The sequence below is a fragment of the Larus michahellis genome, chromosome 3 (genome assembly GCF_964199755.1).
Source record: "Larus michahellis chromosome 3, bLarMic1.1, whole genome shotgun sequence".
In the NCBI taxonomy this organism is placed as follows: Eukaryota; Metazoa; Chordata; class Aves; order Charadriiformes; family Laridae; genus Larus; species Larus michahellis.
Window position 1 is genome coordinate 68,591,827 of NC_133898.1, and position 24,546 is coordinate 68,616,372.

Sequence of the window (24,546 nt, forward strand, 5' to 3'; positions counted from 1 at the left end):
AATTTACCATAATGAAATGAAAGCACCTCAGCTGTTTGCTATGAGGCGGCTGGAAGGCTTCTGTTTTCATCTTACTAGCTAGCACCTTAAGGAGTACAATTCACATTTCCCCTGGAAAAATCTCTGCAGTCAGCATAGTTGTCCAGCAAGAGACGTGACCTCTTCAAAATCTACCCAGCATTTCAGTAAGGAGTAAAGACCAAATCCGCCAGTGGAAGACTGGTTACTACAGCAACAAACTAGATAATTTGCTTTTATCGTCCATCCCCCTTACTCTACTGTCATCAGTAAGGTTGAACAGATTAAAACTGATGAGATGATTTCATTTTGTATGTGTTATGATGAGTGCAGCTGCCTAGTTTCTATACAGCAAATATAAGGATAACTGTATCTGTTCTGTATAAACTGGTATTTATTTACACACTCAAGTTTCTCTTCTAGTTGGCAGAACTTCTCCCTTCTCTACTAATCCTAGAGCCTGGTACGTGAACGTTATTCTTTCTGGGATAAATTCATAAAACTCAGTGCTCTGCCATGTAGAGGTTACAGAGTTAGCTTTGGATGAGTTAGTTAAGATGTGAGAACCAGGTAAGTTGCCTTAACTTTGGACTCTTCCAAGCTAGTATGCAATTCTTCCCAGCAGAGTTAATTAGCTCAGGCATCCAACCAGCAATTTTCACAGCAAACTAACCCAATTATCTCTGCATGATATGACATTGTGTCATGTCTGAGCCCAGAATTTGCCTGTCTACATATGGGAAAAATTAACCACAGGTTGTGCCATTGAAAACAACAGCGGGTGCTCTAGGGAGAGGGGTAGTTCCCTTCTGCCCTTCATGATATAAATATCTGGACTAAAAAACACATAGTGAGTACCCCGCTATATGCCCAATGTTTGTGCCAACTATAGTTTTTGCAAGTCCAAATCATTATAAATAAAGGGCATGAGGAGCTCAGGGTTCTAACTTCAAGAATGTAGCATAAAGCAAAAGCTTTTTGACATCCAGTTCAGCATTATCTAGCAATTTTATCTCGGTTAAGTGCCCTCACTAACTGGATAACAGCTCCAATTTAAGCAGAACAGTGCAGATGTTCTACCTTGCACTGGAAGTGCTGATGAGCTACTGGTGGCTCTGAAGAGACTTGGAGATTCAAGAGAAACCTGTGACAACACACTTTTATTGACAGTGTGGTATATTTATGACCTGCTTTACAATAGTAACTCAGCTTCTCATTGTACTTACAAATTTATTCTTGTTGTTCCTAAGACTTGAGGAAGCACTTCTCGTCCCATTTTTCAAAGGACAACACACAAGCAGGGAGGTTTAAAGCCTTAGTCAATGCCAGGCTCAAGAAATCTGTGATAGATTTAGGAACTCAACACTGTTCCTCCCTCAAAAAGCTAAGGTGGGCCACTGACTGACTTTCTTCTGTGACAGTTACAAAAGTTGTGTTGCTTTAACTAGCATAGCATATAGAAATGTAGAGAAATAAGCTCAATGTAAAGCATAAGAGGGAGAACATAATTTTCTGTTAAGTATTTTATTATACATCATTACACTGATAATAAACATATCCTGGGCAGAGCACATAGTCATTATCTATTATGTCCTCAGGAAGCATTGCTCTGTTACCATTTAATTTAGTTGTTCAAGTTAATTTTCACACTTGGATTATAAACATCCACCACTTCAATGCTGAAAGATGAGGCATTAAACTGGTTCTTTTACTCTTAACCTCAGGCTGAGCGATATCCAGTCAGTCCATTGAAAAGTTACCTACTTTCACTATAGCCATTGGAAACATTTAGGCATTTCTTTGTTTCTTGCTTTCCAGCAGGAAGATAGGAATAGAATAACCCCTCTTCTTCAACCTTTATAAAAAAGAACCTCATCCACATAAGCCATGTTACCTCAAGGAATGTGGACTCACAGTAGCAAGCCTAGGGTTACTCATAAAAAAACTTTATATTTGAAGCTAACCCAGAATCAGTAGTATAACCAGATACAGACCTTTTCTGACAAAACCAGCTGTTACCATTTTAGAGTACTGCTCAATAATGTACAGTTCCATGTATGGACTAGTCTTGCGTCAAAGATCCCTGAAGAAAGAGTCAGTACTCCAGACTCCCATGTTTCTTTCCTTACTAAGTAATTATCCTCTTGCAGTTTCTGGGACTTGCCCTCTAGATTTCTGTCAGCACTGTGTCACTGTTACAGTAAATGACAGCATGACTGTTTCAGCACATTTCAAAGACCGTGCAGTCAAGAAAGATGTCCCTCTCTGAAGGCACGTTGTGCTTTGTTCACTAGTTACACCCACAGATCTTATAATGCCAGCTTTGCATTGATCAGTGACAAGCTTTGTCTTTTGTTCTCTTGGAAATTCAATTCTCTTGTGAAATCTGAAATTGGACACTACATGACGCATTCAGCACAAAGTCTTAGACCTTTTAGGTTGCACGATTTCTGGCTCCTGCTCTTCCGTACAGAGTTCAGTATGAAAGGAGAGGCACCAGAATGGACACCCTCTGGCTTTATAGCGCTACCAGAACCACACACATGTCTGTGATAAATCAAGACAGTGAACATTTTCTCCAGTAGCTGCCCTCAGAGCAACCATGTAATGCTAGTTTCTACTTCCCATACCTCTTACAGAGCCAGTTGTGGGATATCCATTTGCACTTAGAATAACCTCAGCTCTGCACATTATTTGGGATACCTTGGGGTGAAATGTAATATCCTATATTATATATGACACCACGGTGCTTAATTTGTTAGAGACGCTGAAGAATAATAATAGCAGGCGAAATATTTTTAAATACAAGAGATGTAACCTCTGAAAGCCAGTCTCACCTTTGGCATGACCCCTTGGAGTCATTTTTACATTCCTAGCAGTTTCTTTACAGAGCACAGCATATGTTCTCATTCTTGCACATGCATCTACTACAAGACATAGATAATAGTACATGTAATGGAAACGAGTTCTTGTTCTGCTCACTGCTCCTAAAGAATCATTTGCATTAAGGATGATGCCAAACTCCCGACTTTGGACTGACTTGTTATAAAAACGGACAACCTGTGCAGAAGACTTTCATCTTCAGGTCATTTTTTTGTTCTCAACTACCCCTTCACCCCCTGCTTTTTTTTTTTTTTTGCCTAATGGATAATAACATTTGCATGGATATAATTTCCTTAGAACTTCAGTATTATGAACTCAATGCTATTTAAGCTGTAGATTATAATTGTCATGATAAAGGATCACAAGTGTATCTTTTCTGTCAGCTTGTTCCATTAAGAACCTCTAACCATGGATCATTGATGTAACAGATCATTACAGCCCATTGTGTCAGTTCATCTGTTGGGATCTGTGCATTATAAGCATGACAGATTTCCTCTGCAGCAATTATAGTCTATTGTGACAATAGGATTTAATGAATATAAACAACAAACCACATAATCTGTTATTACAGAACACAGCTATGCACCCAGATGGGAATTAAGTTCCTAGACATTGCCAGTTGCATTTTTTAAAATTGTGACTATTTCAGTCTTTGTGTTATTAGATGCAATGCTCTGACTTATGGCATACATTTATCTCAACCCTGGCAGGTGAAAGGTCTTCAGCATTTAAAGCCTAATCCTCATGTTCTGTGATTTATTTTTTTCTGAGTAAACATTATTTTTTAGGTTTTTAGACACTTATTCCCTGTCTTCCACTGTGACACTAATCCTGCTGTTACTGTTTCAGTACTGTCATTGAAGATGAAACAAGCAAATACAATAAAATTGGTCACAGAAATTAATGAAACACAGCAGAACATTCCTGTATTGTTTCCAAAGAATAGACACTTCTGGTTAATATAAATTTTTACAAATGACGGGCAAAGTGCTGCTCTGGCACAAATCTGTAAAATCACAATGATTGAAATTTTGCCGATTGATGCAGCTGATTTGATATATATTCGTGAAATTAATAATTTCTTTCAAAGAAAATAAATGCTCCTTTACATTAAAGCTGTGCAGTCTACAGAAGTTCACATTTTCCCCAGGCTGATTTTAAACATCTAGCTTGATTACAGAGATTTTAAGCTTTTGAATAGAAGTTCTGGAATTGAGTACCTCCGAGATTACAAATATAGTGTTGGTACAGCTATATTTTCATCTATGTGGATGGGCACTACTGGAAAAAAAATACTTTGTTTAAGTAAATGAAAATTCACCATAAAGAATAAATTAATGACGACTACCGGTGGATGAGCTATCTAAATGCCGTTGTGAATCACCACGGCCATTGTCATGTACTTTTGAAAAGAAATCCCCAATTAAACTTGCTTCCACATATTTGTATCAAAAGAGGAAAAGATTCTTACCCTTACCTAGCATGCGAACACATTTGGCATTCTGGTCAGGACTATCAAATGAGATTTCTCCGCACCTCTGGAAAAAAAAAAAGGATATATTTATTTCAAGACTCTGTGGTATTATCCATGACCTTCTCCTCTGTTACCTCTGTTTATGTTTGTCACTAGAGATGTTCAGAGACATGTTATTAAAAATGCCAAAATCAGAAGATTTTCAAGTAGCCAAAGTGTGAGGAAGAATGGACACCTATTACCTTTGTAGCTCTGGCTCAAGAAACTGCTTGATTCATGTTATTGTTTGTTGGACCCAATTCTACAGGAGGCCTCATTAACCGCTGGTAGACATTGCAGCCCTCTCCAGTATACCGATTTAGTTGTCAGATGGCTGCACCCTAAACAGGATCTGCAAAATGATTCAACTGAAAACAAAACAAACAGCACTGCTGATTCAATAATTTGTATTTCTGTAAAACAAATTTATTTGAAAAAAAGCACAACTCAAGATATTTATTAAGGAAAACTGTCACTTCACAAAATTTGCACTCTCCGTAACACCTGTGAGTAAAATTGTTTTTTGTAAAGTGCAGATAATTTACATGTCTATGGTGTTTTGTTAATGAAAAATAATATTCCCATATACAGATATATTATGAGGGCTGATGGCCCTGTACAAACCCAGGGAAGGAATATAATTATAGTTAGGATCAAAATGCAGAAGTGTTGGCGTTGTTTTCAAAGAGAAAACATCATTTTTCAGACAAGCATGTCAGGTTAGCTGCCAGGAGAAACATAATTGGTGTGGCTTATGGGTCTGATCCAGCTCCAATTAAAGTCAGTGAGTGTACAGATCCCACTCACTTCAGTAATGGTTGCTTCAGGTGCTACAAAAAAGATTCAATTTTGTAACACTACACTTAAAGCTCATGACAGGGGCTCAGGGACAGCCTCATATTTTATAGGTAAAAGTGGTCTGTACTTCCTTATCTGCATATTTATGACTTTGGTATCTATGACCAACTGGGAATAAAAGGGGAATAAAAGCACAGTCGTTCAAGTTTAGAAAAAACAGAGCGCTATCCATTTCCCTTCCTCTTCCTTTCTCTCTCTTATGCAGTTTCCTGTTTTCAGCACCTCTGGCTTTCTGTCTCACGTGAGACAAAGTGGTTTGTACTGTCTTTACTGTCTTTTTTTTTTTTTTTTGTTAATAGAAGTGACATTTGCAGCAAATAGGAAACCTACAAAGAATCAGGGAAGTGAAAAATCCCAGAGCTTCAAAGAAGAAGAAACACAGCAACAGTTTTATAAATGAACAACACATTTGGAACTCACTATTTTTAAAATACCCTTCACCTCCCTTACACTGAAATAAATGCAAACAAACAAACAAACAAAAGCCCATCTCCCACACAAAGTCTTTTCATAGATCAGTACATCTAAAAAGAGCAAACAGATGCCTGTATTAACCTTCCTAGATGGGAGCACATACTACTGAAAAATTGCAAAAGAAAAACAACGCCCAGCATTTCAAAGTTAATTTTACGAATGCTCTTATACCAGGTCCCTGTCAGGAGACACAGAAGTTTTACTATTTATTCTTCTGGGAAGAATGTTAAGATATGGTCATCTTTTCACAGAAATGTCCCAGCTTCTTCTTCGTCACCATAAATATACTTAGACAAACACAGATTTAAGAAAGCATGCCAAAATTCACTGCTTGCCTCACACCTGTATTTAAGCTGCTCTTTGAAAACCCTTGGTTATTTCTGGTTTAGTGCCTCGGACATATTGTGTGTTCCAGACATATTTATGTAAACATCGCATTTCAGGCTGGCAAATGGTGTCTTAGAATATCTAACAATATTCACCAGTCCTAGTGTTACGAAATTGGGAAAGTGGCTAATGTTCCCGAGAGTCCGCTAACATCCCACAGGATGCATTATGATGATGGATGAACTTTGAAAACTTTGCAAGTAAGAGTCAGATAACTGCATACAAGTTCATAGACTTCCCTGAATTCCCCTAACCCCTGCAGCCCGCAGAACTGGCTGAAAATCATGCTGAGGAGATTTTTCTCTATTACCACTGCAGCTGGAAATAGCAGGAGAAAAAGCTTCTGCAGCAGCAATTTAGTTTCTGATGCCAGTAAAAGCTCATAGGTACACATCAATGGGATGAAAAATAAGCTGTTACCAAACTGCTCAGAGCATCTAAAAAAGACTTAGTTGGATCCTGGATGTGTAAAGTGGCACAGAAATGCATCCAAAAAATAGAGTTGTTTGGGCATTTTTGCTGCTAGAAAATGTTTTCCATGAACAAGAAGTAAGGAATGACTTCAGGATTTAATCGTTAGGATTAAACTGAGACTTTGCCACCACTGCTATGAATCCTTGCCAGGGCTGGATAAGCTTCTCCTGTCCTTTTCCTGGCCTGGCTTGCTTCCCTTTCTGGTTTGGGTTTGTTCCACCTGCTTGTATATCAGGGCTGGTACTGAGAGATGAGGCCAAGAGTCTCTCCAGTCCCAATCCATTTCCAAACTAGTCCCAGAGCAGCTGCTCATTCTCTCCTGAAAGTTTCTAAGTTGGCTACAGGGTCAGCAGTGGATCCATCAAAGAGCAGGTGTAGGAATTTGCCATTAGATGCTCGTTATTCTACTTTTTCATTTCAACCAGTCAGAAAGCAGGGACAGGAGGAAGAATAACCCCAGACGTATCTGCTGTACATATGCCGACCTATTGCACACGTGTAGATCACCATATATGTCTGTTGGGGAAGCTGAGAGGGGAATATGACATCTCTTTTAAAGACTGGCTAAACAGCTTCTGGAAGCTGCTGCTTATAAGCAGCATGAGCTGTATTCATAGTAGTCAGGTCTGGAAGAAGGTATCAGTTTTCTGTTCCCATTTTAGAGAAGAGTATCAATGGTGAGCTGTAAAGACCAAACATTTTATCCACTTAGGAAGAGCAATGAACTCAAACAGGAGAGCTGCCTCTGAACTTTGTTTCTTGAAATCTATGATGAGGTTGGATTCATAGTCCTGTCCTATATTTGAAGCTCATTAAAGTTCCAAGAACTCACTCTCTAAAAATATGATAAATCACATTCTTGGATCTAAATGATCTCTGAGTTTGGGATATTTTGAATCATAGAATCATAGAATGCCAGGTTGGAAGGGACCTCAGGGATCATCTGATCCAACCTTTCTTGGCAAAAGCACAGTCTAGACAAGATGGCCCAGCACCCTGTCCAGCTGAACCTTAAAACAGTGCAAAGTTGGGGAATCCACCACTCCCTGGGGAGATTATTCCAATGGCTGGCTGTTCTCAACGCGAAAAATTTTCCTCTTGTGTCTAATCAGAATCTTCCCTGGAATAACTTGTACCCATTAACCCTGGTCTTCCCTATGTGACTCCTTGTAAAAAGGGAGTCTTCATCTTCTTTGTAGCCATGCTTGAAATACTGAAACGTGGTGATAAGGTCTCCCCTAAGCCTTCTTTTCTCAAGGCTGAACAAATCCAATTCCCTCTGCCTTTTCTCATACGGCAGACTTCCCAGTCCTTTGATCATCTTGGTGGCCCTTCTATGGACTCTCTCCGGCTTGTCCCCATTTTCTTTGGATAGCAGGGACCAAAACTGAACACAGTATCAAATCTCAGTTTGGGCTTCATGGTTAGGACTACTACAGCACTGGTGGGACTGGCTCTGCTGTATGTAGTCCTGCATGTTGGACTGGTGAGTTTACAGAGGCAGCCCTGCTGAAAATAGTACCACCGGTTTTCACTTCCCCTGAAGTGAGAGAGGATTTGTTGTTGAAAAATCTTAAAACAGTGCTGTGTTTGGAAATGGTCATATTTAACAAAGAAGTGGGTAAATACAAGTAAAATTCACCCCTCCAAATCTTCATTATACCTTCACATCTCTTGAATCACTGAATTCTGGACTGGACAGTGGGTTTTTTTCTCTTACAGGAGAAGAGGAAAGTATAGTTACTTTCAGTTAATAATATTTTCAGTAATACAGATGCATTTCCATGTAGGATTGCAGCCTGCAATTCATTATGCATGTGAGAAAGTATTTATATTTATATAAGAAAATAAATTAATAAATTATCTACTCTCTTTTTGAGATCAGATGCATGCCATGATGTTGAGTCTGTTACACAAGCTGAAATGTAGTAAACTAGAAAGGGACTTACAAGTCCCCCATGGAAAAAGAGACTGAATCATGGAATAGCTGAAAGTGGAGCTTAAAAAACAAAGAGAAAAGAATGAGAGCGTTGCTGTTAGAGAACAGGGATGAAAGGACATGATATTCTGCAGAAATAAGACATGAACTCGGGTCCTTTGGTGAGATAAGTAAATTGGAGAGCTTGAGGCCAGCCTGGTTGGCTATGATGGCCCAGTACCACCTGTCGGAAAAGAGAAATACCACATTACAAAGGCACCATCCTCCATAGCAAAAGATTCTGCTGGAGGAGGGTGCTCTCAGGCAAGATGACCTCTTTGCGAGATACTAAAAGGAGTACACAGGAAAACAGGAAGTCTTCTGCAAGGAGCCCCGTGCCAAAACAGCATAAGTAAAACTGCAGAAAAGTAGGGCACAACTGGCAGACAAAAAGTTCATGCAGAGAGCGGATGGAAAAATCTACTCTGGTCGGTTGTACTAATGCAGTAATGTATCTCATATTACTTCTCTGGTATTACGTGATCATTCATAGGTTGGGTTTCCATTTCCAGCGTGCCTGGGCTCACACCACCTGCATTTGAGGATTTGACATATGTAGCAATAAACAAGGTGTATATACCCCAGACAGAATATGCCCTTAGTTTTTCTTTTTTTTATGTCATGGAGAAAACTTTATCTATGAAAAAATTGGTTTTGAAGTCATTCTATCCAAATTCTATCTGTATGGCAAATTTAAACATTACGTGTTTTAAGAAGAGAGATGCAAATCAAGTAATTGAAACAAATTCTCACCTATGGCAAAATTCAGCAAGTAAAAATCTGAAACTGTTTGGCATGAGAATTGCAGTGTGGCATGTTAATTTCCTAATTATTAAATGCATATGATTAACATTTAACAATTTTAATAATTTTAGAGTGTATAGAGTTTTAAAAATATAATAAGAGTTTTCCTGGCATGAAATTTGAACATGCACAATTTTGACCTTTTTAAGCTGCAGACAACCAATTTATGAAAATCCGTCTTAGTGAGTTAAAAGGTTATTGGAGTAGGAACCATATTTATAGGCTGCTGTTCTGCATGTCCCAAGTATGGTATTCAACATATATGTCTCTTCCAACATTGCAATAATCAGTGAAGTACTTCATGGACGTGATCAGCCAAACATGACAATAAAGATTGGATCATTTTCTTTTTGCAGAAGGTGAAAGGGATTATTATACCTCCAAATGGAGGAGATGTGTTAATTGGAGATTGATTGCATGCCAAATATTTTTTAAGAATCCATCTGATTTCTTTTTTTAAAGTAACCTTAAGTTAATATGCTTTGCTCTTACCAATAGTAGAAAGTAGAAACAAAGTTTGGTGAAAGAGTTTTTTCTTTCCTTCCCCTTCCCCCCCCCAATACTGTACATAATTTCTCATTCCTTTAGAAATCAGAGTTAAAAGAGCACTCATAGACACAACTGATTAAAAGAATTTATGGCAGAGCAAACAGCATCTGTGCTTCTATGAAGAAACGGATGATCTCGGAGGCAAAACCTGCTATGTTTATTCATATTTTTGTTTTCCTATTACATTGTTTTCTCCATCACCTTTAAAAAGTACTTGAATAAAGTCCTCTAGTATGTAAAAGTATCATTCTAGTTACCTAAGGATTTTTAGATGTGAAGTCTGTTAGTGTGAAAGGCAAGACTACTTCATAAATTTTATCAATTTTTTATAAAACCAAACAGCCACTCATATAAATAGCTGAAAATTAAGGGCAATGATTCATAAGGAGTCAGGCCTCATGCTCTTCATCTTCAGGCTGCCTAGGAAGAGATTTAAGGTGGATTCATCCCAAATGCTAATGAAATACCAGAGTGTAGGAACTGTAGGATTTCCAATGCCTTGTTACACTTGCGGTATTTCCAGTTCTGTCTCCCCTCTCTGACAGGGACAAAAGAAAGTACAGGAACTATCAGAGCAGACTGACATAAGTAATATGTCCTGCCTGCAGCCTTTTCACAATTACCTCCCCCAAACTGAAAGCCTTGTAATAATATCTGTTAGAGATTAAATCAATGTTTATGTAAAACAAGGAAGTTTCCTACCAATACTCTGCACAATCTTGAGATGTACTTAAATGTCAAATACAAATGTCAATTTTGCTGAATCTCTACCCATTGCCTTTGTTGGCCTTAGCAAAGGAAATTAAACCATTGATTTTATTTTTTAGAGAGTTTTTTGTTTAGAGACAAAAGCTTATTTTCTCAATATCACACCTTATTTTAAATTTAGCAGGCCTGCATTTGATCAATTTTCTCTGGAGTGAATGAGTGCAAAAATCTCACCCTCTCTATTCATATGACCTTGAATTGCCAACTCTGAGTTCTTCAAGAGCTTTACTTAGCCTTTCTTACATGAAAATACGTGTATAATGAATACAACTTGAGAATTGCGTATATAAACATTCCCATTGGTAGTGAATAACACTAGATTCTTTCAGCTAACGAAATTGTCCAAGATGTATAAAAATTGTGATTGTTTACATATTACCTCCCCAGGCCTTATTAACAATTCCCGTAATGATTATAGAAAAAATCTTATACTTACCTGAAAATTTAGACCTACAGTTGGCAAGTTAAGTGTTCCACTAAATTGGACTGCAAAAAGAACACTTATCTTGAACTGGAATGCATTGTGTGTATGCCCACCCATTTATAAATGTGGTGTAATCATAGCATACTGACATTTGCCTTTAAAATACTATTAGCAGCCAGAATGCTACATTTGCTGCTCTTCAAATTACTACTATTACATTGCAACTATTATATTGCAGCTCTACCATATTTCGTGGGTATAGTTTCCAGCTTGCCTATTAAGTATCAGAATTGAGGCATACTTAAGCTGAAAATTCAGGTTCTACTAACATCCGGATGAATTTCTGCAGAGTAGAATAGCTATGCCTGGGCAGACTTGTTTTGAGAGTTCCTCCCTTTCCAAGCTTTCCCAGCAATAGAGAAGGTTTCTCTTCCCTCCAGGAAGTTCAACACGTTGCTCAAATAACCTTTCGACACTGTCAGTGTCAATCACCGGCAGCACCTTGGCAATGCTTTTTATTCTGGAATTTACCATGCTCTAGACCCTCAGCTAGTCTAAACAGAAGACACAGCAAAATAAGTAATTACAAGTAAATTGAGCAATAATTCCCAACCGACCATTGTTGCCAGTAGTCAGCAACTTGTTTGTGGGCTAAATAGCCTGAGGTGAACCTTTAGTCAGTTCATTTTCTCACAAACCTGTGATTTACTATGGTTAAGAGTGGTTTGAAATGGATTAATGGAAAATGGATATAGCAGTTTAACTGCTTTGTTTTCTTCTTCAGTCAAGGAAAAAAAAAGTTTAACAGTGTGTGACTTCATTAGGGAGGCGCCAGTAGCCCTGACCCCCTGAGAATCTGTCAGTGTTTCAAAATGGCATCCCTACTTCTAAGTGTTTACAACATGGGCACTGAGAGCCAAATCTGGAATTACTAAGCCATAAAAATGTTGGGTTTTAATAAGCAATAAGTCACAGTCGAGTGTACATTAGCAGGCAAGGCACAACTCGCAGGCGTGTTCTGAGGGGGTGCCATCATCCAAGAAATGTTAAAGAGTAGACTAATTTTTTTACCCTCATGGGATGAATCTGTACTACAGTTAATTTTCTAGTTTACATTTTAAAGAATGTAAAACATCTGTAGGTTACGTAACGGATCCTCCCACCACAAAAACGGTTCTAAGTGGGAGGGAAGATGGGAGGAAAATATCAATACTAGGGAAAAGGCAAATTCGCTGTCTCTATTTACTGTTGCTCTGATGTGAAACATCAAAGTTCTCTGTATTTAAACATTTTCTGGACTACATAATTGTCTTTCCTCCTCCTCTGAGTTGCAGAGCTGGGCTGTTTTCCTAGCTGCTTTCTATGGTCACTGCCATTTTATCTTTCACTTTCTATTGAAGTATCTAATGAGAGGAAAATATCGGATTAATTTGCGAAAATTTAGGTCTCCACTTCAACCACGTGTTTTTCTCACGTATTTCCCACTGACCTACTGGAAGGGTCAAAGCCTCAGAAGTACCGACTGACACACCACTCTTTCCAAGAAGTAAATCCAAGGTCTGTGGGAGAACGAATCTCCTGAGGAGTCCCCTCAGGCAGTTCAGAGCAAAGTGGGATGAATTTTGGCACCTGCTTATTTGTGTGTGCCCACTGCATACTGTATGCTTTGCGTACAAAAGCACAGTCTCAGGAAGGACAAGACAACTGAGTGCTGGTGTCCTCCTACCTAGTAAGACTCATCTCCCTCAGCACACTGTGAGCAGTACCAAGCGCTGGTGACCACCTTCTTCTCAAGAGCTGGGCATTCTTGGTTCCCTAAAACATTGGCACTCACCGAGGCAGCACTGTTTCATCCTTTCCAGGAATTAATTTTTAAGGAATGGGAGTTGGTGAGAACAACTCATGCCAAAAGCATACCAACAACTTGGCCAGGTGTTCACAAGTCCACTGATTTCACTCACCTGCTGGCAAAGACGCAGACCAGAACTAATGTCGGACCAACAAACAAGGTAGGAAAGACTTAGAGATCATCAAACAAATCTCAAAACACACATGTGGAAGGTCTGGTCAAACACCAGCTTCATCAAGAGATGTGAAAACAAAGCACTTAGGGGCAGAATGCAGGAAGCTGCTTTTCCCTAGTTCCTCACTTGTACACCACACGCCACTTGGGTCTGAAGGTCGTAGGGTCCCATGGATACAATGACTGCAAAATTGGTCATCCTGTTAAAAGTGTTTCCCTTTCTCTAAAGTTGTTTTCCCTTTCTCTTTTCTTTTCTTCTCTCTCTCTCTCTTTCTCTCCTTGCTCTTTCTCCAAGGCAACTTTGTGTTTAATGTCTGCCAATAAAAATTAGCACGAACAAAATCCTTTCTGCAGCACTGTAGCATCACACGGTGCTCTGAGGAAACATGGGCCCAGCTGCTGTGCAAAGAGGACACAACCAAAGAATGGCCTCAGGGCTTTGTTTTCATTAGCTGTGTAGATGATTTCAGTGTGTCACAACATGAAATCCTCACTTCAGACTGTATCTCCTGAGCTTATCACCAACCACTCACAGCTTTACTCCCAGATTTGATTCTGGTCACCCGCCTCAAAGATTTTGAGCTCTTCTGCCTTGTACTTATTTTTAAACTCTTTTGCCACTGCAAGCAATCTTAATATGTAAGCGCTATCTTCATTTGTCCTGTACCAATGGCCTGATACAAATTTTTGTGGGCATCTGTCCAGCATGTTACCAATCACATTCTGTGAAAATGGGCATCTACAGTGGCCTGTCAACACATGCTTCTACAGTCAGAACTATCAATTAGAAGTACTCCTATATTAGTGCAGTTTAGAACAGGAAATTAAACCAAAAAAAACTAAGTAACCTTAGCACTGCAAAAATGACTTTCAGAACTCCAAGTACAGCCAGCGTATATCACGTTTCTACATGCAGAACATATGGAGCTAAAAAACAGCAAGTGTTGTTTTGACAGGAAAAATTTGCATTTCAAAAATTGTCATATTAGACATTGGGGAAGAGCATCTTCTGCATTAAAAGAAGTGACATTGATACTAACATATATTTTTGACCACTTTCAAAGTGGGATTAATAACATATCTGGAGCCATACAATGCCATTATTGTCAGGAAACATTTAGATGCTACTGCAATAATCTCTATGGACATATTTCAGATGCAGGGAAATCCATGGGCTTTGACATACTAGTTATAGTTTCCAAGGATGCAGTCTTTTGGAACAATACTAAAAAGACTAATTTTCTCCCTGAAATTAATTCCCAGAAGCACAGACTTTTTTTTTGGGGGGGGGGGGGGCTTTTTAAAATTTATTTTCTTAAATGTGTGAAAACAGCAGTCCAAAACAGGTGTATTGATGGCAAGGGCTGCACGAGTGCTGCTTTCTTCTATTCGCTCACTTCTCAACAGATTCTGATTATAATCTCTCTTAGCCAAGACTACATCTATGCCTGTCCTTGAGATGGTAAAAGTAAAGGAGAAAGCTCCTGCAAATGTTTTTCACTTGTGGTAAAACTCATCATAGGGGTTTACATAAGGAATGAGTTGCCCAGGTAGCTTCCTTCCTCTCTCGCAGGAACAAGGCCTTCCCAAGTGATATGCATCTTGATTCCCCATAGAAAAATTGTAAAAGCAGTTCACTCTAAAGAGGCTTATTTTAGCCTGCAGAAACAACTGGAATAAAAAACAGCAAAAAGACACCATGGGAACAAAATGTCCCCTAGGTTTGCACTCAGAATTTTCTTAGGCTGTCAATCACCAGTCTAGCGAAAATAAAGTCATCATAATTTCATAGCTATCTGTGACTGTCATAATTCTGATTTGTGAACAGGTATTCAAACAAGTCTGGAATGATGTTGGAGACGTCATTTCCATGTGTAATCCAAATAAGATCCTGAGCATATCAGAGGGTAAATGACCTCTTAAGTCACCCTACTGCAAACACTTCACCTGCCATTTTCTTAATAAGTTTTCATCACTAAGGAACATGAAAGTATATTATGAAGAACTGTGTTTTTGCAGAAGAAAAAGGATCATGTACCTCACACTTTAAATAACTAAAACATACAGTAAAGCATAATATGTAAGAGAGGTAATATTTAGTAAAAAGCAGGGTACAAATTAATTCATAGAATGCTGCTGTACTAAACCAGCTACCTTCGTAACGGAAACAAAAAAAAGGAAATAGTTACTATTCTTTCAGACACTGCTAAAAAGAGACAACACCTAGTATTTATGGGAGCCAAATGAAGATCAGAAAAGGATTTGGCTGAATGTGGTACCCTCCCTTTATCTGGATTTACCTTCTGAAGATAAATTCTCTTGAAAAAACACGTCGTCCAGTTGTACGTAGTAAACCTCAAGTATTTTGCAAAAATCGCAAGGCCATGTCTCCTGTTACTCGCTATTCATCTAGATATTACTTTTCTGGGGGGAAACTGAGAGCTGTACTTCATCTGTAGAAGAAAAAAAAGTTAACCTGTTAACCTCTTGTTGTCATGGGAATAATCTTACGTTGTCTTTTAGCCCGGTTTTGCTCATAGCTTCCACTTCTAGCTGCCAAAAGTCAACATGGTGAACATATTACTGGTGCAGTTTCTGTCCTGTATCCCCTACCCATCTGTACAAAAACAGACAATACCTTTGCTTTTTAGTGTTAACCAGCTTGATTCTGACTAAGATGCATGGCATCATTTGTGTTCAGTGTCTGTTACCAACCCTATCAACATACTTCTGAATTTGACACAGGAGGCATGTTAAGTGATGTGACTAATATCTGCCATATATAGTTTGTTCTTTATCTGGGCCCCCAAGGGGAAAACTGGGTGCGCAATGTAGCATTTTCTTTTCAAAGGATTTTATTTTTGGATGTGTTTGGTTTTGTCTTGTGCTATTTAAGTGTGACTGTTATTATGTATTTATGTCAAAGAAGATGGGGTTGAAAAACAACTCCTAAGATCAACTGTTTTTCAATTTTTTCTTGAATTCCAATTTTTACTTGATAGGCTTCAAGAAAAGTAATTCCCCCTGTATATTTTTAGACAATTGCTTGAATGTCTTACCTAGGTATTTCTTTAAATTAAATCTCTTTTTTGCTAGAACATGCTAGAACATGCTAGAACATATAAAACTCCCAAACAATTAACATCTACATCATATTTAAAACCGTGGTGAAGTTTTTTGAACTGACCTCTAGATTTTTAAGTTCATAATGGAAGAGAGGTAGAAATTTCTAGAGATTGATTTAGCCCACCTGATTACAGAGAAAGCCCGTCTGCCTAACTCTTCATCAATTGCAGTTGATCATAGCGTTTAGCTGATGCTGTAAGCGTAAACATCTGCTGTACGTTTTGACCCTCAAATCAGTGTTAACCCTGAATGTTAGAGGCTGGATTTGCAAAACAGAAGAAATGTTCTCCCAGTTGCCACAGGACGACAAGGTGGCTGGCAGGTAGCGGAAATGAGGAAATTGCGAATGGTCTCATGTGGGATATCCAGAACGTTTGGTTATAGAGGGACTTGTCAGGGTGACTAAGGCCAGCATGAACTGTTTAACAACTCCAGATTCATTGCATTTTTGTGAAGGAATAAAAAAGATGTTTTTAATAATGCTTTGGGCATAGTTATTAGGACTATCTGACCACTTGGGAAGAATACAAGGTGAATAGCACAAGACAGCTGTGAGGCTCACAAACAACTGCTGGAAAACATGCCATTTTTCTGAAGCTTTTTCTGAAGCTATGGGTAAATCCTGTTATTTCATCTTGGATTTAAAGAAATGACAAAGCAGTAGGGAAAATAGTATTTCCAGTTTTCCTATTTTATTTTGCTGCATACCTTTGTATATAAAATATAACGCTTATAATGAAGTATAAAAATACAGTTATAGTTTGTTGGGGGTAAAGACTGCTGAGCGAATTATACTTTGTAGGCAGCAGTGGTACCTGCAGAAGCTGTGCAGTGCAGTGATCGAGAGTGCAGAAGCACTTTCCATATCAGAATCTGAAAGCACATCTTAGTAAAACTTTGCTTTTTAAAACATTAATATATTATTATGGTGTCTGTAGAACTTACATATGGCTCTTCACAAATGAGTCACAGTTTCCTATATATTGTGATATATCTTAGCCACGTGACTCTGATAAAACTGCACATATCACAAGTGTTACATCCATATCATTTTAGAAAGAAAGAACAATGAAGTTTTTTTTACAGTGGCAATTAGAAACTTTGTTTAAAGTTATTTTCCTAGCACTTACAAAAATTATTTTGAAACAGAATTTATACATAAATAGAAACAGAATTTTATATGTAAATAATGAAGTTATATCTAATTATCTTGGTAGATTTTATTTTAAAACTGAAAGGTACTGTTCATTTTATGACACATGATCCTAATTAATAACTCAGGTGAAAATGCTGTTCAGTGCAAACAAGTTTTTCAGTGGAAATGTGCTGGGTTCCAATTAAAAGAGGTTTTGAAGTACCACCTGTTTATATGAAAACACATTAAATTTGCATTTGGATCTAAACTTTTCTGGCTCAGACACATGTGTATTATGCATGCAGATGCATTTCTCTTATTGGAATGCTGGCAATACAATGCTATCCCACCAACTGAAGTGACTGCAGCAGATCTCATGCTGAGACTGATACAAACAACGTAATGAGTTTTTAACAGGTCTCTGCACGCAGAAAACATTTGGTGTATCTGTGATTTTTTTTTTTAAATTTTTTTTTTCTTTCCACTTTTATGGTAGTTAGGTTTTTTTGCAATATTATTTAACATTACCCTTGAGGCCGGCTAAGTTTTACAGTTAGACACTGTACAGATGGGAAATGGAGGAAAGGACTGATTACACAAACTTGCTAAAGGTCGCCAACCCACTGACAGAGCAGGGAGCAACATTCCTGTTGCCTCTAATTGTGTGTACTATTTCTTACATTAACAGTATGACTACATTTATCTTGTTGAGTAATGGATGAGTAAATACAGGAACTAATAGTGCAGACTGATGAGCACTCTCACCTCATAAAGTCAACTGAGCAACTGCAGCTAGAAAAATTAGCTTTGAGGGGGGATATTTTGTAAAGAAGTGTCACATTCGATCAGAAACACTGTAAAGATTTTATTTCCAAAAGGCACGTGGGCAGCTTAAGAGCACAGTTACTAAATCAGCCCTATGTTTGTTGACCATTTGTTTTTTCCTTGTGGTTCTGTGCTTAAATAAATCCAGCACATACAGGTAACATGTTGGTAAGTATATGAGAGGCTCTGTTCGCCTCTGATCTGCAGAGGGAATAATAACGGTACAACAGTGATTCTTTAGCTAAAGATGATCACCACCACCCCCACTTCTCCCTCCCCATCTGGAAGCCACTGGATGAATCCCTGGAGCGTCAGCGGGCATCACACATCGAGAGCAACAGGAACCGTGAGGACACATCTAAAGGAGAGGGCAAGCTTTGCCAGCTCTGCCTATTAGATGATCTGTTCTGCATTTAGTATTGACACACTCATCTTGCATGAAGCTAAATGGATTTGTACAGAAATGTGAATGAGGATAGAGATGAAAACTGCCTTCTCAGGACTTCCCTTCAAGAGAAAACATAGCAGAGTTTATCCCAATTCCTGTTTCAGAATACTTAGACTTTGTAAAAAATTATAAAACTGAAACAAAAGAGATTCTAACTTCGAAAACAACCATCAAACAAAAACTCCTTAAGTTAAAAAATCTCTAAGTAAGACTAATCTTCCCATCTGGATGTACAATAATCCAAGAGAAGGATAACAAAGTTATTGCGTGGGTTTTTCAGTGTTTTTCTTGCGTCCACTGTGGTATTTCACAACTGACTGGGGCCTCCTTCGTCAGTACATTGGGAAACATTCATTGCAATATTAGATTCTATAAATGAAAAAAAATAATAGTTTGCCAGAAATCTAACTCCTGTAACATAAGAAGTTGGCTCTTTGAGTAGCTGAGTTTCCAGCCATTGCTAAATTAATCTACAGATGACAGACAGCCCTCTTTGGCCACTGGAAATCATGCTCCAGCTGAACTAGGAGGTCTTTTGACACTGAGCTAGTGCTGCTTAGAAATTCCAGCTTCCACAGCTGGTAATTGCTCCAGGGACTGATGTGGACAACACTCAGCATCTCCCATGTGCAGATAAATCAGGTGGCGGCCATCAGCCCAGGTCCCAAGAAACCATGCCTTTCCACCCTGCCTTTCTGAAGAGCAGAAAGGTAGCTTTCCTCTCTACGCCTAACTCCTAAACCACCATCTTTGAATAAAACAAGTGTCTTCTATTGTTTTAACCACATACAAGTTAAATAACAGGTCCTGTTCATCACCGAATGGCCACCAAAAATCGAAGCCATCACATATCAGTGGCATTCTGGACTTGGTTGTGATGACATAACTACTCATTCAAGGCTGCCTGTTCACCTCTGCTAGGCTCTAGCTCTTTAGCTACTACTGAACTGCTCTGGTGGTGTTCAATAACAGCAGCATCTTAAATATGACGTGGGCCAGCCTGGTTAGTATTTTGAGGTACATTGCTTTTCCCACAGTTACATTGCTTTATGAGAGAAAACTCTGTCCTAAGTCCAACTGCCTTCTCAACACAGAGATTTGACATTGCTTGATCGCACATTTATTTTTATCTGGAGGCTATATAGAAGGGATTAAAAAAGCCTATTGTAATAACACAGAAGCCTGGAAAAAGATTAACATGGAAAGGACGTTAATCCATTTTCAAAAAGTGTTCAGGCTGTGATATCTTTGAAAGCTTGCGGATGTCACCTTACAATGGTGTGAAAACTATGAAGGGTCTGACTGGAACCAAACAAAGCCGAAATTCAATGCCATCCTGCTTATCCTTTACATGTTATATCACACTGAAGCAGGGAATTTCAAACCAGTAAATCGCTATAATCCCAATGGGAAATCAAGGATGGAGAATTTCCTGTCCTTTGATATTTAAAATCAGAAATGCTGCTGTTTTCTTTCAACTTACTTTTATTGGTTTTGCATAATACTTGAAACAATACATAAAATAAATAATTTACAATTTTGTTCCTGAACATTTCCACAAAACAAACACAAAATACCGCAACCTTGTCTACTCTATTGACCTTCACCACAAGTGTCCAGGACATGAGTTTCTCCACCCACCAGCCAGCTACATAAGGGATTAAAATGGTACTTTTAAAGGGAAAATCAGGAGTGTGCGGGGACTCCTTGACAACCCATAAGAAAGATAATGGGGAAAGTATGCTTTTAGGAGGTTCTCTAACAATCTACCAAAACACAAGACATAGTCAAAACTCAAGGCTTCTTTTATAAGGAAGGACAGTTATTAAAAAGTTCTCAGCCCTCTGTAGGTAGACCAGGCATGGTGCAGTAGTCACAAAAGTCTATCTTTAAAGCTATTTCTAACCTTCTTTGAAAATTTTGTCTAAACATGGCTTTAAATCCTGGCAACTTGTATCTTACATCTGACACCTGGGGGACCTGAGATCTGTCACTCAGCAAAAAGAAATGAACTGTCTTATCTCACCTCCTGCAGAGAAAACTAACATAGAACACCAATAGCCTTCATACCAAAACACTGGTACGTTCAAAGTCTGCCAGAAAAACTCTTTATCCCATGCAACATCACAACAAAGTAGCTTTATTTCCAGAGAAGAAAGAGCATCAGCAAACCATGGAAGAAACACTTTTCATTGACCAGTCTGTATCAATTGACCGTGCTTCCAAAACACTTAAATGACCAGATATGTTGATCTTCTTCCAAATCAGAAAGGCTTAACATATTTTCAAACCTCGTTAGATCTCATTCAAAATGAAATGAAAATGCTTTCCCCAGTATACAGGATGTACGTGAACAAGTGCAAATTTACGAGTGAACTTAGGAACAAGCTGCAGCCCCAGTTCTTCAGTTCATAGTGTGTAACCATCCTTCTGCGGAACAAAACAAGTGATTGATAGCACCAGTTCTGCAATACAGCAGAAATGGAGAACAACGGATCAGATCAGTCTTTGGAGAGAATTTAGAATAAGTATAAGGACCTGAAATGGGAATTTAAATTCATGCTTTTGTGAAAAGTACTTTCAAATCTCTCATAATCACAAATAATTAATACTTTGCTATATAGCCTTTCTACATCAGTTTCTAAGAGCTGATTCACCAGAGACCAAGTGTTATCAGGAAAATTGTTCTTTGCGCAGATTTTAGTAAAACATCATTATTTTATGAACTTTCCAGTTTGGACATAAAGGCTTTGTCTATACTAGCAAATTAAAGATACCAGGGACTGTTCCCTGGCAGTGAAGCCAACTGGCACGGAACATTTCACATCCATCATATTAAATTCTGTCAGTCTCCAAAACAGTGGCTGCAAGCAGAATGCTACTGGGTCCCTGGCCAGCGCGAACTCCTCAAACCGTACCATTAATTCTTCGGAAAAGTGCTAGTCAGCCCTGGCCAAAACTGCACCCAGTTATTGCTAACGATTTAATGATACGGTTGATAAATCCCAGGACTTTTTCTAGCACTACTTAATTTATTTGTATGGGCATAGCCAAAGAGTGGAGTTTATCTCACCCAGCTGTAGGTGTCTGCAGCTGGGTAGTTACTTGCTTTATTAGAGTTGTTGGTGGTTTTGTTTGTAGTGCATACTTCAGTGGTCCATTTAAGGATGAAATAGAGCACCCTACAAGCGTCTGTTTCCCTCTGCGGATTAAGTGCAGCCCACAGTGGAAAACTGAGTGGGGCCAAGCCCACCTGAAGATTGTACTGCTGTGAATCAAATCAAACCCCACGGATTAGCACCGTCCTCACAACTGCTGAAATAAAGAGCTAATAAGCAATGTCTGAAGCTCTCTGAAATACTGTGAGACTGCTTCTCCTTGTAAGCCTGGCAAGAAAGGCAAGTTCTGAGCCTCCCTTGAGCCTCCCTTTCCCTGTTTGCAGTGTGAGGTTTGTGTGTTTAATTACCTCACAGAGATGTTGTGAGGCCCACCTACATAATGTTTGCAAAGTAATGTTTGTAGAGCACTGTATGGTACACGAAAAGTAGGAAGGCGAGCCAGGCACTGAGGCGGAGACAGAGCAGACCATGGAGCTCTGGATTCCTACGGTTTTGTTCACTCCCCTGGCAGCTTCTACATCGCGGCTGCAGACGTTTAGATAGCTGAGTCTTACAATTAATGACTTATTTTCTCAGTATAAACTGTATTGAGGGCCCCTGTATAAGACTACTGTTTACAGATAGCTTACAAGTTGTTGCTGTTTTCTGCTGCGTGTTGGGTCCTGGCATAGCGACTGCATTTGTACACACAGAGAGTGGCATGGATTTTCCAGTCAGTGCTGACTCCGGACAGTTTTAGCTCCCAAGGAAACTGCTTAGGAAATGGGTGTGAAAACAGCACTATCAAGGTAAATAACACCTATCTGAATGGTAACAATCCTTACCGGTGACTCCTATAGTGATATTTAGGCACATGGGCAGAGGAATTCACTGTGGGCTCACAGCAATCGGGGAAAGCCAGAGCATCCAGCATGAATGGTGGCTGTTTAAGCAGGGCACAGTATTGCTACTGTTGCAGACAGCTGTGAGGAAGTCTTAGAGGGGCATCATGGTCCACTGACCACACACTTCTGTCTGACAGCTTTGAAAGAGGCCAGCAAGAAAAATCTACGCCTATTAAGCAGTGGCAAACCCTGCTCTTCCCTGGGGAACGGCGAGAGCTGGATGACAAAAATTCAGTTGCTTTAACCATTCCCCCCAGAAAACAAAAATATCCTACAACTTAAAGCTCCATTTTACTTTCTCTGTGTTGGCTCAAGTGCATTAAAAGAGCTGGCATTGCAGAAAGCTGGTCTTTGGCTTTTGAATCCTGAGGTTCTAAGCAGGCAAACACATAGTTATAATCTCTCGTATCTCCCGTTTAGGCCGTTTGTCTCAGTGAGTCTCAGAATACGCCGGCCTGTTGCTGGCATTTGAGCCCTTGCAAAAGGTTATCACCACAGGAACATGACACTGGTCCAAACCCAGTTTGAAAGTATGCAGCCCAGAAGGTGTGAGCTCTCCTCCCTCATTTCATTAATAGTCAAGCTAGGCAGCCTTCTCTGTTACTTCTTGTTACCCATGCTACTATGATATGACTTCTGGGCTTTAAAACCAGTAAGCATGGCCAGGTGATTCTCCTGGAGACGGCTGGCTCCTGTTGTTTAAATCCACTGTACCATTTCCATTGGCTCATGAAAGCCAAAGTGATTTTAGCTGGTGGGAGAGTAGTACCTCATAGCCAAGTTTCAAGGTGGAAATCAGTGTAGAATTACACTGAGCGCTACAGCAAGGGCCAAGAGGGAGAAGCCTCCCTGCATTGCCAAGTGCTTCAAAGAAGGATTTATGAGTCCTTTGAGAGTTTAGGATGGTGCCAGCTGTTGACAGCGGCTAATATGGCACAAAAGAAAAGCTAAATTCACACTGGATTTAACACCCCTGAATCAACAGAATTGCACCAGTACGAATTTAGTCTGACTTTCTAGTAGTGTCTATAAAAGTTGATGCAAACTCTAGAAAGCATTTCCTTTACCCAGCTCGCTTTCTCATTATCTGTTCTTAGGTTACAGTGGTAACCATCTCACTCGTCATGTAAATCCTGCTTCTACCCTGAAAAACCATCAAAGCTGCTTGAATACTCATTATTTTTATTGGCTATAGCTATCACAGTTTTTAAAGTTAGGATGGGAGACTGTTCATAAAAACGTTTCTGTAATTACTGAAACCTGCCAAGACGTCTATGTTACTGTTTTATATTTACAGTCAGAATGAACTGTCCGTAATGAAGACATTAGTATTTATAGAAAAGCTGAGGTGAAAGCTTGAAGGCTTGTCGTCATGCATTACCTCCTGCTGGTGGGATGTTGCAGTGGTATTGATACTGCTGTCTTGTTGCTCTGATGATCTGCTTCTTGTAAAAAAACTAGTGGTTTTTGTTTTGCCTGGGAAAAGAGGTGTTGAATGATTCGGAAGATGCACCAGCAGTGAAAAATAGGCCTTTCTCATTCTGTCAGAGCCTGAGGAGCTCGTAGAATTTTTCAGTATGAAGTTCCAGGGATAACACTGCCATTCAGGAGCAATATAGTACTTAAAGCCACTGTAAACAGGGCACTTCCTAGGACATGCACTTCTTCCTCTATAGACAGTGAGTGTGGAAATCACTGGTGGTGAAATAATTACACTTAATACCATTTGAAACCTATCCAAGAGGCAGAAATGGCAAAGAAGTCTTTGAAAAAAGGATGACTCGGCACCTGTAAAGTGAAAAAAATCCCTTGGTAAAAGACTTTGGGGGTAGGTAGGAACACTGTTCAGTGAAGCT

General features: G+C 39.2%; 1 protein-coding gene across 1 annotated transcript in view; it reads right to left on the reverse strand.

Annotated features, from left to right (window-relative positions):
* Positions 1-24,546, reverse strand: part of PDE7B (phosphodiesterase 7B) — a 177,296-nt gene that overhangs the window by 113,026 nt on the left and 39,724 nt on the right. The window contains exon 3 of the mRNA XM_074580653.1: positions 4,379-4,439. Coding sequence (XP_074436754.1) covers positions 4,379-4,439 — 61 coding nt within the window. The remainder of the gene's footprint in view (positions 1-4,378; positions 4,440-24,546) is intronic.